General features: G+C 47.6%; 1 protein-coding gene across 1 annotated transcript; it reads right to left on the bottom strand.

Moving 5' to 3' along the window:
- Positions 1-1,424: 1,424 nt before the first annotated feature.
- Positions 1,425-11,195, bottom strand: LOC137536710 (uncharacterized). Its single transcript, XM_068258936.1, has 4 exons — positions 7,956-11,195; positions 5,804-6,384; positions 3,291-5,570; positions 1,425-2,420 (listed from the first exon to the last, which is right to left on the bottom strand). The coding sequence occupies exons 1-4, from the start codon at positions 11,134-11,136 to the stop codon at positions 1,425-1,427; spliced, it is 7,038 nt and encodes a 2,345-aa protein (XP_068115037.1). The 5' UTR covers positions 11,137-11,195.
- Between the last annotated feature and the right edge of the window lie 3,276 nt (positions 11,196-14,471).

Below are 14,471 nucleotides of genomic sequence, written 5' to 3' on the forward strand. Positions count from 1 at the left end.
AGGTTAGGGTTAAGTTGAAGAAAGTTGGATGGTTTAGGGATAAGCAAACAATTGGGTAATAGCATAGCACCAAAATTACAGAGAAAAGGATCATCAGAAATAGCATTGATTGTGTAGTACAAGTAAGCAGGATGTATTGATACTCTTTCAGTGGGATCTGGCCACCAAGGTAAGTGGCACTAGATGCAAGCATTGATCTTTTGTGCACCTGTAAACCGAGGGCAAGGAAGGTGGCTCGGGCTCCGCAAACCAGAAAAGAATGCACACACAGTGATTAAATTCAAGAAAATTGCCTTTACTATGGAAGGATGGATTAATAGGGTGTAACAGTGATTAAGATAAGCAAACTTTTCAATATAACACAACAGTTCAAGGAAGATCCTGTAACAAGTTATTGTCAATTTCTCCTAAGTATGTATTTTCAGTGCGGACACTTGATGAACAACAGTACTACAAACTGACCCTGACTGACCCTAACTTCACAATTGGGTGCGCACCCTCCCTTTGTTCCCCAGTGGTCCAAGTGGACCGCTTACAGTTCGTAGAAGCGCGCGGTGGGGCCCGGTGCCGTTTCTTGTTCCGGTGAACACAAGATCTGGAACCATGAAGTCCTACTCAGCAGGCAGGGAACCAGTTGAATAATGATGAAGTTCAATAGCAGATGTTCTTTGGTATTCTGGTCGTCCTACAAAATGTGTGTACTGAGGTATGATCTAATCTGGGATTCTACAGTCACTGTCCGGTACCTCGACAGCACTGTGAGTCTCTTCCTATTAGTGGCAATCCACACAGTTCTCTCTCTAATCAGCCAGTGCACAGTCCTTTTCAGTGTAGCTCCTCTGCATGCACAGTCTTTATACTAAGGCCTCTCTCTGATCAGCAACTTCACACAGTACATTCCAGTGTAGCTCCTCTGAATGCACAGTCTTTATACTAAGGCCTCTCTCTGATCAGCAACTTCACACAGTCTATTTCAGTGTAGCTCCTCTGAATGCACAGTCTTTATACTAAGGCCTCTCTCTGATCAGCAACTTCACACAGTCTATTTCAGTGTAGCTCCTCTGAATGCAGTCTTTTCTTTTTTACTCTCTCTCTCTCTGTCTGATCAGCAATTACAGTCCATTTTAGTGTAGCTCCTCTGAATGCAGTCTTTTCATACTATCTTTCTCTCTACACACTTCTCTCTTCACACAGCACAAGAGAAAACAACAAACCTGTCCTGCTTCTGCCCAGAAGTCTCTAGAACTTTTGCCCTCCTCTGCAGCTAGAGCCAGGCTCTACTACACTCCCGGGGGTGTGTCCCTTCAACCTTTAGCTGATCTCTTAAAGGGCCATAATCAAAGTAATATAGAAACACATCTACCTTGCATTTCAACACAATTTAAACAGGGTAAATAAACTTGGCAGCATTATATAACTGTTTCTTACATATTCCCCCCCACTTTAATATTGGCAGTCCCTGTCAATGACTGAGGCAGTGTGGTAACAGATCGTTGCATAGCGGGCCAAACAAACTCATTTTGCGCATACCGCGCTGGGGGAATACCAGCATTCGGTCTAGTGGTACGTCTGAGGGCTGCTGGTGTGCTCTGGGGTGTTGCAGCCATGGGCTGAGTAGGACCAGCAGGTTCTGCATCAGGAGCAACACCTGGGGGCATGGTAGTCACAGGTGGAACATCCTCAGTAGTAGGGAGCGGCCAACAATCATCCTCATCATCATAGGCCCATTCATTACCTTTGGGCTCCGGTTGTGGGAGCTCGTTGACATTAACAGTTCTATCACAATTTCTTCCATCAGAAAGACATGGGCGCAACATATTTCGATGAAGGACTCGAACAAAATCAGTCCCTTCTTTCTGGACTTCATACACTGGCCCATTGGCATACTTGCAGTTAACAACACGATATGGCACAGCCTCCCATTTGCCTTCCAATTTTCCATGAGGCTTCTTGACACGCACCAGCACCAGGTCACCTGGCTGCAATGGAGCACTGTGCACCGGGATCCTATCAGGATGGGAATTCTCTTGTAGACGCTGCTGCACTAATCGATGAACTGTCTCTAGCCTCTGCCGGTGTGCCCGCACCCAGGAGGTTGGATCTCTTGGAGGGAATCCATCTATGTCATTCAATTGTAACTCCCCAACACTCCGCCCAGACCGTCCAAAGAGGAGAGTGTACGGGGAATACCCTGTTGTTGAATGGACTTGATTGTTATAGGCCCACACCATCTCGGACAGAAACTGAGGCCATTGTAATTTCTTTTCCTCCTCCAGAGTTCGCACCATTTGTAACAGAGTTCTGTTGAAGCGTTCACAGGCCCCATTTCCTTGTGGATGGTATGGGGTCGTGTGTGACTTCTTTATCCCATAAATACGTTGTACTTCCTTCATTACATGTCCCTCAAAACAGGCACCTTGGTCGGAGTGGATGCGTTGTGGACATCCATACACTCGGATGAAATCTTGGCACAGAGCCCGAGCTGCTGTCTCAGCTGTCTGGTCCTTGGTGGCAGTCACAACTGCAAATTTGGTAAAGTGGTCCACCATTACCAGGCAATATTGGTGTCCGCTGTTGGATGGGCCCACCATTAGGTAGTCTATCATGACGATCTCCAAAGGTTCCCGGGTCACTATGGTTTGCAGGGGAGCTCTCTGTTCCATTGCTTTATGGATCTCACAAGTTCGACAGCTGCGGCATACTTCTTCAACCATTTGACGGAGACCAGGGCTATAGATCAGTCGCTGCAACCAGCGGAAGGTCTTTTCATGACTAAAATGTCCATTCTTAGTATGAGCCTCAAGAGCTAAGGATTGAGCCAATTCACTAGGCACCACAATTTGATGCCGAATGTCGATTTCAAAAGGTAGATAGACCTTCCGGCATAGCAGTCCATTTTTCATCTCCAACTTTTCCCATTGGCTCAGGACTGATAACATTTCACATGTCAGTCTTCCTCTTTCCTCTGTACAGGGCTTCTTGCCTTTTTCAACACACTTGATCACTTTCGCCAACCCCTCATGGGCCTGCTGTATCTGTGCCCATTCCTGTCGTGAGGGACCAAAGAAAGGAGCCAATTCAGTCCCCTCCACCACACACTGAATAGCAGCGACCAAGGCCTGTGAGAATTTGCTGAAATCCGGCATCTCCATATGCTCTAACTCATGATCCACATCTCCAGTGGGGGGCTGGGTAGTTACCCTGGAAAGTCCATCAGCATTCTGGTTTTCTGTCTTGGACCGGTACTTAATGCGGTAATTGAACTTAGACATTCGGGCTATCCACCTTTGCTCCAAAGCCCCGAGCCGAGCATTTTCCACGTGAGCTAGTGGGTTGTTGTCAGTCAGTACTAGGACTTCAGCCCCGGTTAAATATTCAGAGAACTTTTCCGTCATGGCCCATACCAGCGCTAGCAGCTCCAACTTAAATGAACTGTAATTTTCAGGGTTTCTTTCGGAGTCTCGCAAAGACCGGCTGGCATACGCTATAACACGCTCCTGGCCATTCTGAAACTGAGAAAGCACCGCTCCAAGACCATATAGGCTTGCATCTGTATATAGCTGAAAGGGCAAGTGATAGTCAGCATAGGCCAAGATTGGTGCTGTTGTTAGAGCATCCTTCAATGCCCGGAAGGCTTGTTCTTGCTCATGTCCCCATTTCACAGACCGGTTCTTTGGACCACCGGATGTGCCTCGCAGGAGAGCATTAAGTGGTGCTGCTATCCTAGCGAAATCCTTAATAAACCGTCGATAGTAACCAGCTACTCCAAGGAATGCCCTCACTTCTCGCAGGGTAGTTGGTGTCGGCCAGTCTTGAACAGCCGATATCTTGTCCATCGATGGTCTCACCCCTTCTCCTGATACACGATGCCCCAGATAATCAATTTCAGACTGAAACAGCCGACACTTACTGGGTTTCAGTTTAAGTCCATGTTTCCTCAATCGCTGAAATACTTGTCCCAACTGATAGAGATGATCTTCAAAAGTTGCAGAGTACACTATAATGTCGTCGAGATAGATGAGAGTGAACTCAAAGTTAAAGTCACCAAGACATTTCTCCATCAATCGTTGAAACGTTCCAGGTGCATTTGTCAGCCCAAAGGGCATCCGGTTAAATTCGTATAGCCCCATAGGCAAGATGAATGCAGTCTTCTCCTTATCTTTCTCAGCCATCGGCACCTGCCAATACCCACTAGCAAGGTCCAGCGAGGAGAAGTAGCGTGCTCTTCCTAGCGCCGAAAGGGACTCCTCAATCCGGGGTAAGGGGTAGGAATCTCGTACAGTGCAGGCATTTAGCTTCCGGTAGTCCACGCAAAATCTAATGGACCCATCCTTTTTCTTTACCAGTACCACTGGAGCTGCCCAGGGACTTTGGCTTTCTTGAATGATCCCACCCTGCAGCATCTGTGTTAACAGTTCTTTCACCTCCTGATACATCTGTGGAGGGATTTGTCGGTAGCGTTCTCTGATCGGAGGGGTGTCTCTGGTGGGTATCTCATGATAGATTCCTGTTGTACATCCAAAGTCTTCAGCATGATGCGCAAAGACTGCGCGATTTTCCCATAACAGTTCATCCACTTTTTGGATCTGTTCCAGAGAGCATGAAGAAGTCTCCATCTTCATCTGCTCCCGAATTGCACTGCCATTCCATTCAGGGGTGGGGCTCCCATCTCCTCCCATGGACACAGTTACCGTCCATTCATCTCTTTCGGCTGGCTCCAGCTGCATCTGAGTGACTTCCCTTACTTGTTCCGGAGTCACATAAAGGTTGGCCAGCAGCCTCCCTGGGACTAGATCTACACTCTGGTTCTGGGTGTTCACACATCGCAGTGGTACTCTCCCATGGCGGACTACTGCCAATGAACGGGCTACTAGTGGATCCACACCTCCCTCGACTGTCTGCAGTGGTTCTATCAACACAGCTATACCTTCCAATTTCCGACAAGTGCCTACAGGCATGGACATTATAGTCTCTCGACTGGGTGGCAATGTAACCTTTGTATGTCGAGGGACCGAAATTTGAGCCAGAGGGCGCTGTGCATCTGGACTTTTCTGCAAGCCACATGTCCGGACCAGCCGCTGGAATGCTGTCTGAGTAGGCCGATGGCTGGTGGTTTCCTTCCAATAACCATGACCTCTCTTTTCAAAGAGAATCTGATCCAATTCTTTTAACACATTCATCCCCAAGATGACTGGGACCTTTGCTTCATGTGATTCCTGTACCACAACAATACCTTTCTTGCCTAAATCTTGGCCACATAACCTGACATTCATCCAGGCCACTCCCACCACGGGTACTGGTAGATGATTAGCTGCAACCACTCGAACAAATGTATGAGGATCATATTTCACATGCCGCTGAAAATACCTTTCATAACAGTCTTTACTCAGGGTCGTTACTTGGGAGCCCGTATCAATCATCCCGGTAACCGGAATACCCTCCAATTCCATCTGTATTATTGGACTTGCAGCGATTAGGTCTTCATCAGGGCATCTTACTCTCACAGTCTCTTTCTCCGTTTCCCCTACTACATGCCCTACTGCAGCAGGGGACTTCAGTTTAACGGCGGCCTCTCATATACTCGTCGCTGCCCTGGACATCTAGCAGCAACATGGCCCATACGTCCACACTCCCAGCAACGTATCTCCCGCCGCTCAGGCCATTGGTTAGGGCCCCTTCGGTAAGCCCTGTCAGTCTCTCCTGAGGGTTGTACTGGATTACTCGGACCCCTTCGGTAAGTCCGATCCTCCTCCCTCCAACGGGGCTGTGGAGGGTTCTGACATTCTTGGTGGGAACGACCTACCCCTTCTTTTCTAGCTTGCTGGAGGTCTGAAATTCTTATAGAGTTCTCATTGCAACTGGTTTGTAGGTGTTCCATTTGCTCTTGCAATTTCTGCATTACTGTGAGTATCTCTTTAACCGTCCCTTTTTCTACCGCTTCTGTACAGGGGCTAGCTCCCTGCGACAGGGTGACTCCTACGATAGTGTGGGGTTTTAGCACCATACTATTGGCACGTGAGATGGCCTCCACTTGTACATCATGAAATTTAGCATCGGTCTCTCGTCGTATATAGTCCTGCATGGCAACAGACAAACTTCCATCACGGATCCCCAGGACAAACTGGTCACGAAGAGTCCTGTCAGGGCTACAGAAGGCCGGAGAGCCTCCTTTTTCCTTCCCTTGAATATCTTGGAGCAATCCTTGTAGGGCATTTGCATATTGGGGAAGACTTTCATTCTCTCCTTGTACCCTCTGGAAGAATCGGGACTGCAGGGACCCCAGCAATGCAGTTTCTCCATAAATGGTTTCTAGAATCTCAACCACTTGCTCAAATGTCTTTCTTTGTTCTAATGGCCGTAATATCACTGTAGTCCTGGCATCCCCTTGTAACATCAATATGGCTAACTCTACTAGCACCTCTGGTGTAGTCTGATACATGCGCTGTACCATTCGTATCTGCTCCGCCCACACACTCACGGACATGTTATTGCCATCAAATTTAACTAACTGACTCATTACAGCCCCTGCTGGCATTTTTCCTTCAGCACCTTCCCTTCTAATGGGTGCGTTGCCATCCATTCTGGTTTGCGGATTGATCCTGCCGCACTACGCCAATTTGTAAACCGAGGGCAAGGAAGGTGGCTCGGGCTCCGCAAACCAGAAAAGAATGCACACACAGTGATTAAATTCAAGAAAATTGCCTTTACTATGGAAGGATGGATTAATAGGGTGTAACAGTGATTAAGATAAGCAAACTTTTCAATATAACACAACAGTTCAAGGAAGATCCTGTAACAAGTTATTGTCAATTTCTCCTAAGTATGTATTTTCAGTGCGGACACTTGATGAACAACAGTACTACAAACTGACCCTGACTGACCCTAACTTCACAATTGGGTGCGCACCCTCCCTTTGTTCCCCAGTGGTCCAAGTGGACCGCTTACAGTTCGTAGAAGCGCGCGGTGGGGCCCGGTGCCGTTTCTTGTTCCGGTGAACACAAGATCTGGAACCATGAAGTCCTACTCAGCAGGCAGGGAACCAGTTGAATAATGATGAAGTTCAATAGCAGATGTTCTTTGGTATTCTGGTCGTCCTACAAAATGTGTGTACTGAGGTATGATCTAATCTGGGATTCTACAGTCACTGTCCGGTACCTCGACAGCACTGTGAGTCTCTTCCTATTAGTGGCAATCCACACAGTTCTCTCTCTAATCAGCCAGTGCACAGTCCTTTTCAGTGTAGCTCCTCTGCATGCACAGACTTTATACTAAGGCCTCTCTCTGATCAGCAACTTCACACAGTCCATTCCAGTGTAGCTCCTCTGAATGCACAGTCTTTATACTAAGGCCTCTCTCTGATCAGCAACTTCACACAGTCTATTTCAGTGTAGCTCCTCTCAATGCACAGTCTTTATACTAAGGCCTCTCTCTGATCAGCAACTTCACACAGTCTATTTCAGTGTAGCTCCTCTGAATGCAGTCTTTTCTTTTTTACTCTCTCTCTCTCTGTCTGATCAGCAATTACAGTCCATTTTAGTGTAGCTCCTCTGAATGCAGTCTTTTCATACTATCTTTCTCTCTACACACTTCTCTCTTCACACAGCACAAGAGAAAACAACAAACCTGTCCTGCTTCTGCCCAGAAGTCTCTAGAACTTTTGCCCTCCTCTGCAGCTAGAGCCAGGCTCTACTACACTCCCGGGGGTGTGTCCCTTCAACCTTTAGCTGATCTCTTAAAGGGCCATAATCAAAGTAATATAGAAACACATCTACCTTGCATTTCAACACAATTTAAACAGGGTAAATAAACTTGGCAGCATTATATAACTGTTTCTTACATATTCCCCCCCACTTTAATATTGGCAGTCCCTGTCAATGACTGAGGCAGTGTGGTAACAGATCGTTGCATAGCGGGCCAAACAAACTCATTTTGCGCATACCGCGCTGGGGGAATACCAGCATTCGGTCTAGTGGTACGTCTGAGGGCTGCTGGTGTGCTCTGGGGTGTTGCAGCCATGGGCTGAGTAGGACCAGCAGGTTCTGCATCAGGAGCAACACCTGGGGGCATGGTAGTCACAGGTGGAACATCCTCAGTAGTAGGGAGCGGCCAACAATCATCCTCATCATCATAGGCCCATTCATTACCTTTGGGCTCCGGTTGTGGGAGCTCGTTGACATTAACAGTTCTATCACAATTTCTTCCATCAGAAAGACATGGGCGCAACATATTTCGATGAAGGACTCGAACAAAATCAGTCCCTTCTTTCTGGACTTCATACACTGGCCCATTGGCATACTTGCAGTTAACAACACGATATGGCACAGCCTCCCATTTGCCTTCCAATTTTCCATGAGGCTTCTTGACACGCACCAGCACCAGGTCACCTGGCTGCAATGGAGCACTGTGCACCGGGATCCTATCAGGATGGGAATTCTCTTGTAGACGCTGCTGCACTAATCGATGAACTGTCTCTAGCCTCTGCCGGTGTGCCCGCACCCAGGAGGTTGGATCTCTTGGAGGGAATCCATCTATGTCATTCAATTGTAACTCCCCAACACTCCGCCCAGACCGTCCAAAGAGGAGAGTGTACGGGGAATACCCTGTTGTTGAATGGACTTGATTGTTATAGGCCCACACCATCTCGGACAGAAACTGAGGCCATTGTAATTTCTTTTCCTCCTCCAGAGTTCGCACCATTTGTAACAGAGTTCTGTTGAAGCGTTCACAGGCCCCATTTCCTTGTGGATGGTATGGGGTCGTGTGTGACTTCTTTATCCCATAAATACGTTGTACTTCCTTCATTACATGTCCCTCAAAACAGGCACCTTGGTCGGAGTGGATGCGTTGTGGACATCCATACACTCGGATGAAATCTTGGCACAGAGCCCGAGCTGCTGTCTCAGCTGTCTGGTCCTTGGTGGCAGTCACAACTGCAAATTTGGTAAAGTGGTCCACCATTACCAGGCAATATTGGTGTCCGCTGTTGGATGGGCCCACCATTAGGTAGTCTATCATGACGATCTCCAAAGGTTCCCGGGTCACTATGGTTTGCAGGGGAGCTCTCTGTTCCATTGCTTTATGGATCTCACAAGTTCGACAGCTGCGGCATACTTCTTCAACCATTTGACGGAGACCAGGGCTATAGATCAGTCGCTGCAACCAGCGGAAGGTCTTTTCATGACTAAAATGTCCATTCTTAGTATGAGCCTCAAGAGCTAAGGATTGAGCCAATTCACTAGGCACCACAATTTGATGCCGAATGTCGATTTCAAAAGGTAGATAGACCTTCCGGCATAGCAGTCCATTTTTCATCTCCAACTTTTCCCATTGGCTCAGGACTGATAACATTTCACATGTCAGTCTTCCTCTTTCCTCTGTACAGGGCTTCTTGCCTTTTTCAACACACTTGATCACTTTCGCCAACCCCTCATGGGCCTGCTGTATCTGTGCCCATTCCTGTCGTGAGGGACCAAAGAAAGGAGCCAATTCAGTCCCCTCCACCACACACTGAATAGCAGCGACCAAGGCCTGTGAGAATTTGCTGAAATCCGGCATCTCCATATGCTCTAACTCATGATCCACATCTCCAGTGGGGGGCTGGGTAGTTACCCTGGAAAGTCCATCAGCATTCTGGTTTTCTGTCTTGGACCGGTACTTAATGCGGTAATTGAACTTAGACATTCGGGCTATCCACCTTTGCTCCAAAGCCCCGAGCCGAGCATTTTCCACGTGAGCTAGTGGGTTGTTGTCAGTCAGTACTAGGACTTCAGCCCCGGTTAAATATTCAGAGAACTTTTCCGTCATGGCCCATACCAGCGCTAGCAGCTCCAACTTAAATGAACTGTAATTTTCAGGGTTTCTTTCGGAGTCTCGCAAAGACCGGCTGGCATACGCTATAACACGCTCCTGGCCATTCTGAAACTGAGAAAGCACCGCTCCAAGACCATATAGGCTTGCATCTGTATATAGCTGAAAGGGCAAGTGATAGTCAGCATAGGCCAAGATTGGTGCTGTTGTTAGAGCATCCTTCAATGCCCGGAAGGCTTGTTCTTGCTCATGTCCCCATTTCACAGACCGGTTCTTTGGACCACCGGATGTGCCTCGCAGGAGAGCATTAAGTGGTGCTGCTATCCTAGCGAAATCCTTAATAAACCGTCGATAGTAACCAGCTACTCCAAGGAATGCCCTCACTTCTCGCAGGGTAGTTGGTGTCGGCCAGTCTTGAACAGCCGATATCTTGTCCATCGATGGTCTCACCCCTACTCCTGATACACGATGCCCCAGATAATCAATTTCAGACTGAAACAGCCGACACTTACTGGGTTTCAGTTTAAGTCCATGTTTCCTCAATCGCTGAAATACTTGTCCCAACTGATAGAGATGATCTTCAAAAGTTGCAGAGTACACTATAATGTCGTCGAGATAGATGAGAGTGAACTCAAAGTTAAAGTCACCAAGACATTTCTCCATCAATCGTTGAAACGTTCCAGGTGCATTTGTCAGCCCAAAGGGCATCCGGTTAAATTCGTATAGCCCCATAGGCAAGATGAATGCAGTCTTCTCCTTATCTTTCTCAGCCATCGGCACCTGCCAATACCCACTAGCAAGGTCCAGCGAGGAGAAGTAGCGTGCTCTTCCTAGCGCCGAAAGGGACTCCTCAATCCGGGGTAAGGGGTAGGAATCTCGTACAGTGCAGGCATTTAGCTTCCGGTAGTCCACGCAAAATCTAATGGACCCATCCTTTTTCTTTACCAGTACCACTGGAGCTGCCCAGGGACTTTGGCTTTCTTGAATGATCCCACCCTGCAGCATCTGTGTTAACAGTTCTTTCACCTCCTGATACATCTGTGGAGGGATTTGTCGGTAGCGTTCTCTGATCGGAGGGGTGTCTCTGGTGGGTATCTCATGATAGATTCCTGTTGTACATCCAAAGTCTTCAGCATGATGCGCAAAGACTGCGCGATTTTCCCATAACAGTTCATCCACTTTTTGGATCTGTTCCAGAGAGCATGAAGAAGTCTCCATCTTCATCTGCTCCCGAATTGCACTGCCATTCCATTCAGGGGTGGGGCTCCCATCTCCTCCCATGGACACAGTTACCGTCCATTCATCTCTTTCGGCTGGCTCCAGCTGCATCTGAGTGACTTCCCTTACTTGTTCCGGAGTCACATAAAGGTTGGCCAGCAGCCTCCCTGGGACTAGATCTACACTCTGGTTCTGGGTGTTCACACATCGCACTCTCCCATGGCGGACTACTGCCAATGAACGGGCTACTAGTGGATCCACACCTCCCTCGACTGTCTGCAGTGGTTCTATCAACACAGCTATACCTTCCAATTTCCGACAAGTGCCTACAGGCATGGACATTATAGTCTCTCGACTGGGTGGCAATGTAACCTTTGTATGTCGAGGGACCGAAATTTGAGCCAGAGGGCGCTGTGCATCTGGACTTTTCTGCAAGCCACATGTCCGGACCAGCCGCTGGAATGCTGTCTGAGTAGGCCGATGGCTGGTGGTTTCCTTCCAATAACCATGACCTCTCTTTTCAAAGAGAATCTGATCCAATTCTTTTAACACATTCATCCCCAAGATGACTGGGACCTTTGCTTCATGTGATTCCTGTACCACAACAATACCTTTCTTGCCTAAATCTTGGCCACATAACCTGACATTCATCCAGGCCACTCCCACCACGGGTACTGGTAGATGATTAGCTGCAACCACTCGAACAAATGTATGAGGATCATATTTCACATGCCGCTGAAAATACCTTTCATAACAGTCTTTACTCAGGGTCGTTACTTGGGAGCCCGTATCAATCATCCCGGTAACCGGAATACCCTCCAATTCCATCTGTATTATTGGACTTGCAGCGATTAGGTCTTCATCAGGGCATCTTACTCTCACAGTCTCTTTCTCCGTTTCCCCTACTACATGCCCTACTGCAGCAGGGGACTTCAGTTTAACGGCGGCCTCTCATATACTCGTCGCTGCCCTGGACATCTAGCAGCAACATGGCCCATACGTCCACACTCCCAGCAACGTATCTCCCGCCGCTCAGGCCATTGGTTAGGGCCCCTTCGGTAAGCCCTGTCAGTCTCTCCTGAGGGTTGTACTGGATTACTCGGACCCCTTCGGTAAGTCCGATCCTCCTCCCTCCAACGGGGCTGTGGAGGGTTCTGACATTCTTGGTGGGAACGACCTACCCCTTCTTTTCTAGCTTGCTGGAGGTCTGAAATTCTTATAGAGTTCTCATTGCAACTGGTTTGTAGGTGTTCCATTTGCTCTTGCAATTTCTGCATTACTGTGAGTATCTCTTTAACCGTCCCTTTTTCTACCGCTTCTGTACAGGGGCTAGCTCCCTGCGACAGGGTGACTCCTACGATAGTGTGGGGTTTTAGCACCATACTATTGGCACGTGAGATGGCCTCCACTTGTACATCATGAAATTTAGCATCGGTCTCTCGTCGTATATAGTCCTGCATGGCAACAGACAAACTTCCATCACGGATCCCCAGGACAAACTGGTCACGAAGAGTCCTGTCAGGGCTACAGAAGGCCGGAGAGCCTCCTTTTTCCTTCCCTTGAATATCTTGGAGCAATCCTTGTAGGGCATTTGCATATTGGGGAAGACTTTCATTCTCTCCTTGTACCCTCTGGAAGAATCGGGACTGCAGGGACCCCAGCAATGCAGTTTCTCCATAAATGGTTTCTAGAATCTCAACCACTTGCTCAAATGTCTTTCTTTGTTCTAATGGCCGTAATATCACTGTAGTCCTGGCATCCCCTTGTAACATCAATATGGCTAACTCTACTAGCACCTCTGGTGTAGTCTGATACATGCGCTGTACCATTCGTATCTGCTCCGCCCACACACTCACGGACATGTTATTGCCATCAAATTTAACTAACTGACTCATTACAGCCCCTGCTGGCATTTTTCCTTCAGCACCTTCCCTTCTAATGGGTGCGTTGCCATCCATTCTGGTTTGCGGATTGATCCTGCCGCACTACGCCAATTTGTAAACCGAGGGCAAGGAAGGTGGCTCGGGCTCCGCAAACCAGAAAAGAATGCACACACAGTGATTAAATTCAAGAAAATTGCCTTTACTATGGAAGGATGGATTAATAGGGTGTAACAGTGATTAAGATAAGCAAACTTTTCAATATAACACAACAGTTCAAGGAAGATCCTGTAACAAGTTATTGTCAATTTCTCCTAAGTATGTATTTTCAGTGCGGACACTTGATGAACAACAGTACTACAAACTGACCCTGACTGACCCTAACTTCACAATTGGGTGCGCACCCTCCCTTTGTTCCCCAGTGGTCCAAGTGGACCGCTTACAGTTCGTAGAAGCGCGCGGTGGGGCCCGGTGCCGTTTCTTGTTCCGGTGAACACAAGATCTGGAACCATGAAGTCCTACTCAGCAGGCAGGGAACCAGTTGAATAATGATGAAGTTCAATAGCAGATGTTCTTTGGTATTCTGGTCGTCCTACAAAATGTGTGTACTGAGGTATGATCTAATCTGGGATTCTACAGTCACTGTCCGGTACCTCGACAGCACTGTGAGTCTCTTCCTATTAGTGGCAATCCACACAGTTCTCTCTCTAATCAGCCAGTGCACAGTCCTTTTCAGTGTAGCTCCTCTGCATGCACAGACTTTATACTAAGGCCTCTCTCTGATCAGCAACTTCACACAGTCCATTCCAGTGTAGCTCCTCTGAATGCACAGTCTTTATACTAAGGCCTCTCTCTGATCAGCAACTTCACACAGTCTATTTCAGTGTAGCTCCTCTCAATGCACAGTCTTTATACTAAGGCCTCTCTCTGATCAGCAACTTCACACAGTCTATTTCAGTGTAGCTCCTCTGAATGCAGTCTTTTCTTTTTTACTCTCTCTCTCTCTGTCTGATCAGCAATTACAGTCCATTTTAGTGTAGCTCCTCTGAATGCAGTCTTTTCATACTATCTTTCTCTCTACACACTTCTCTCTTCACACAGCACAAGAGAAAACAACAAACCTGTCCTGCTTCTGCCCAGAAGTCTCTAGAACTTTTGCCCTCCTCTGCAGCTAGAGCCAGGCTCTACTACACTCCCGGGGGTGTGTCCCTTCAACCTTTAGCTGATCTCTTAAAGGGCCATAATCAAAGTAATATAGAAACACATCTACCTTGCATTTCAACACAATTTAAACAGGGTAAATAAACTTGGCAGCATTATATAACTGTTTCTTACACACCCTCTGCAGCCTTAGAATTTCAGCCTCCATCCTGATGATTTCACTAAGACAGCCTTTTTAAATGTTTCTTAGTATACTCTGTCAGTGCCGGAACAAACAAGGCCCTCTTGGTTTCTGAATACTAGTCTCCTGTAGTAATTCTGAAAATTGATTGGAGTCTGCTTGCTGAGTTGTCTGCCTACCACCCAGATTTCTGGCTATCCATGTCTTCCGATTTGGTGCTTCAG

Source organism: Hyperolius riggenbachi, chromosome 10 (assembly GCF_040937935.1).
Source record: "Hyperolius riggenbachi isolate aHypRig1 chromosome 10, aHypRig1.pri, whole genome shotgun sequence".
NCBI lineage: Eukaryota > Metazoa > Chordata > Amphibia > Anura > Hyperoliidae > Hyperolius > Hyperolius riggenbachi.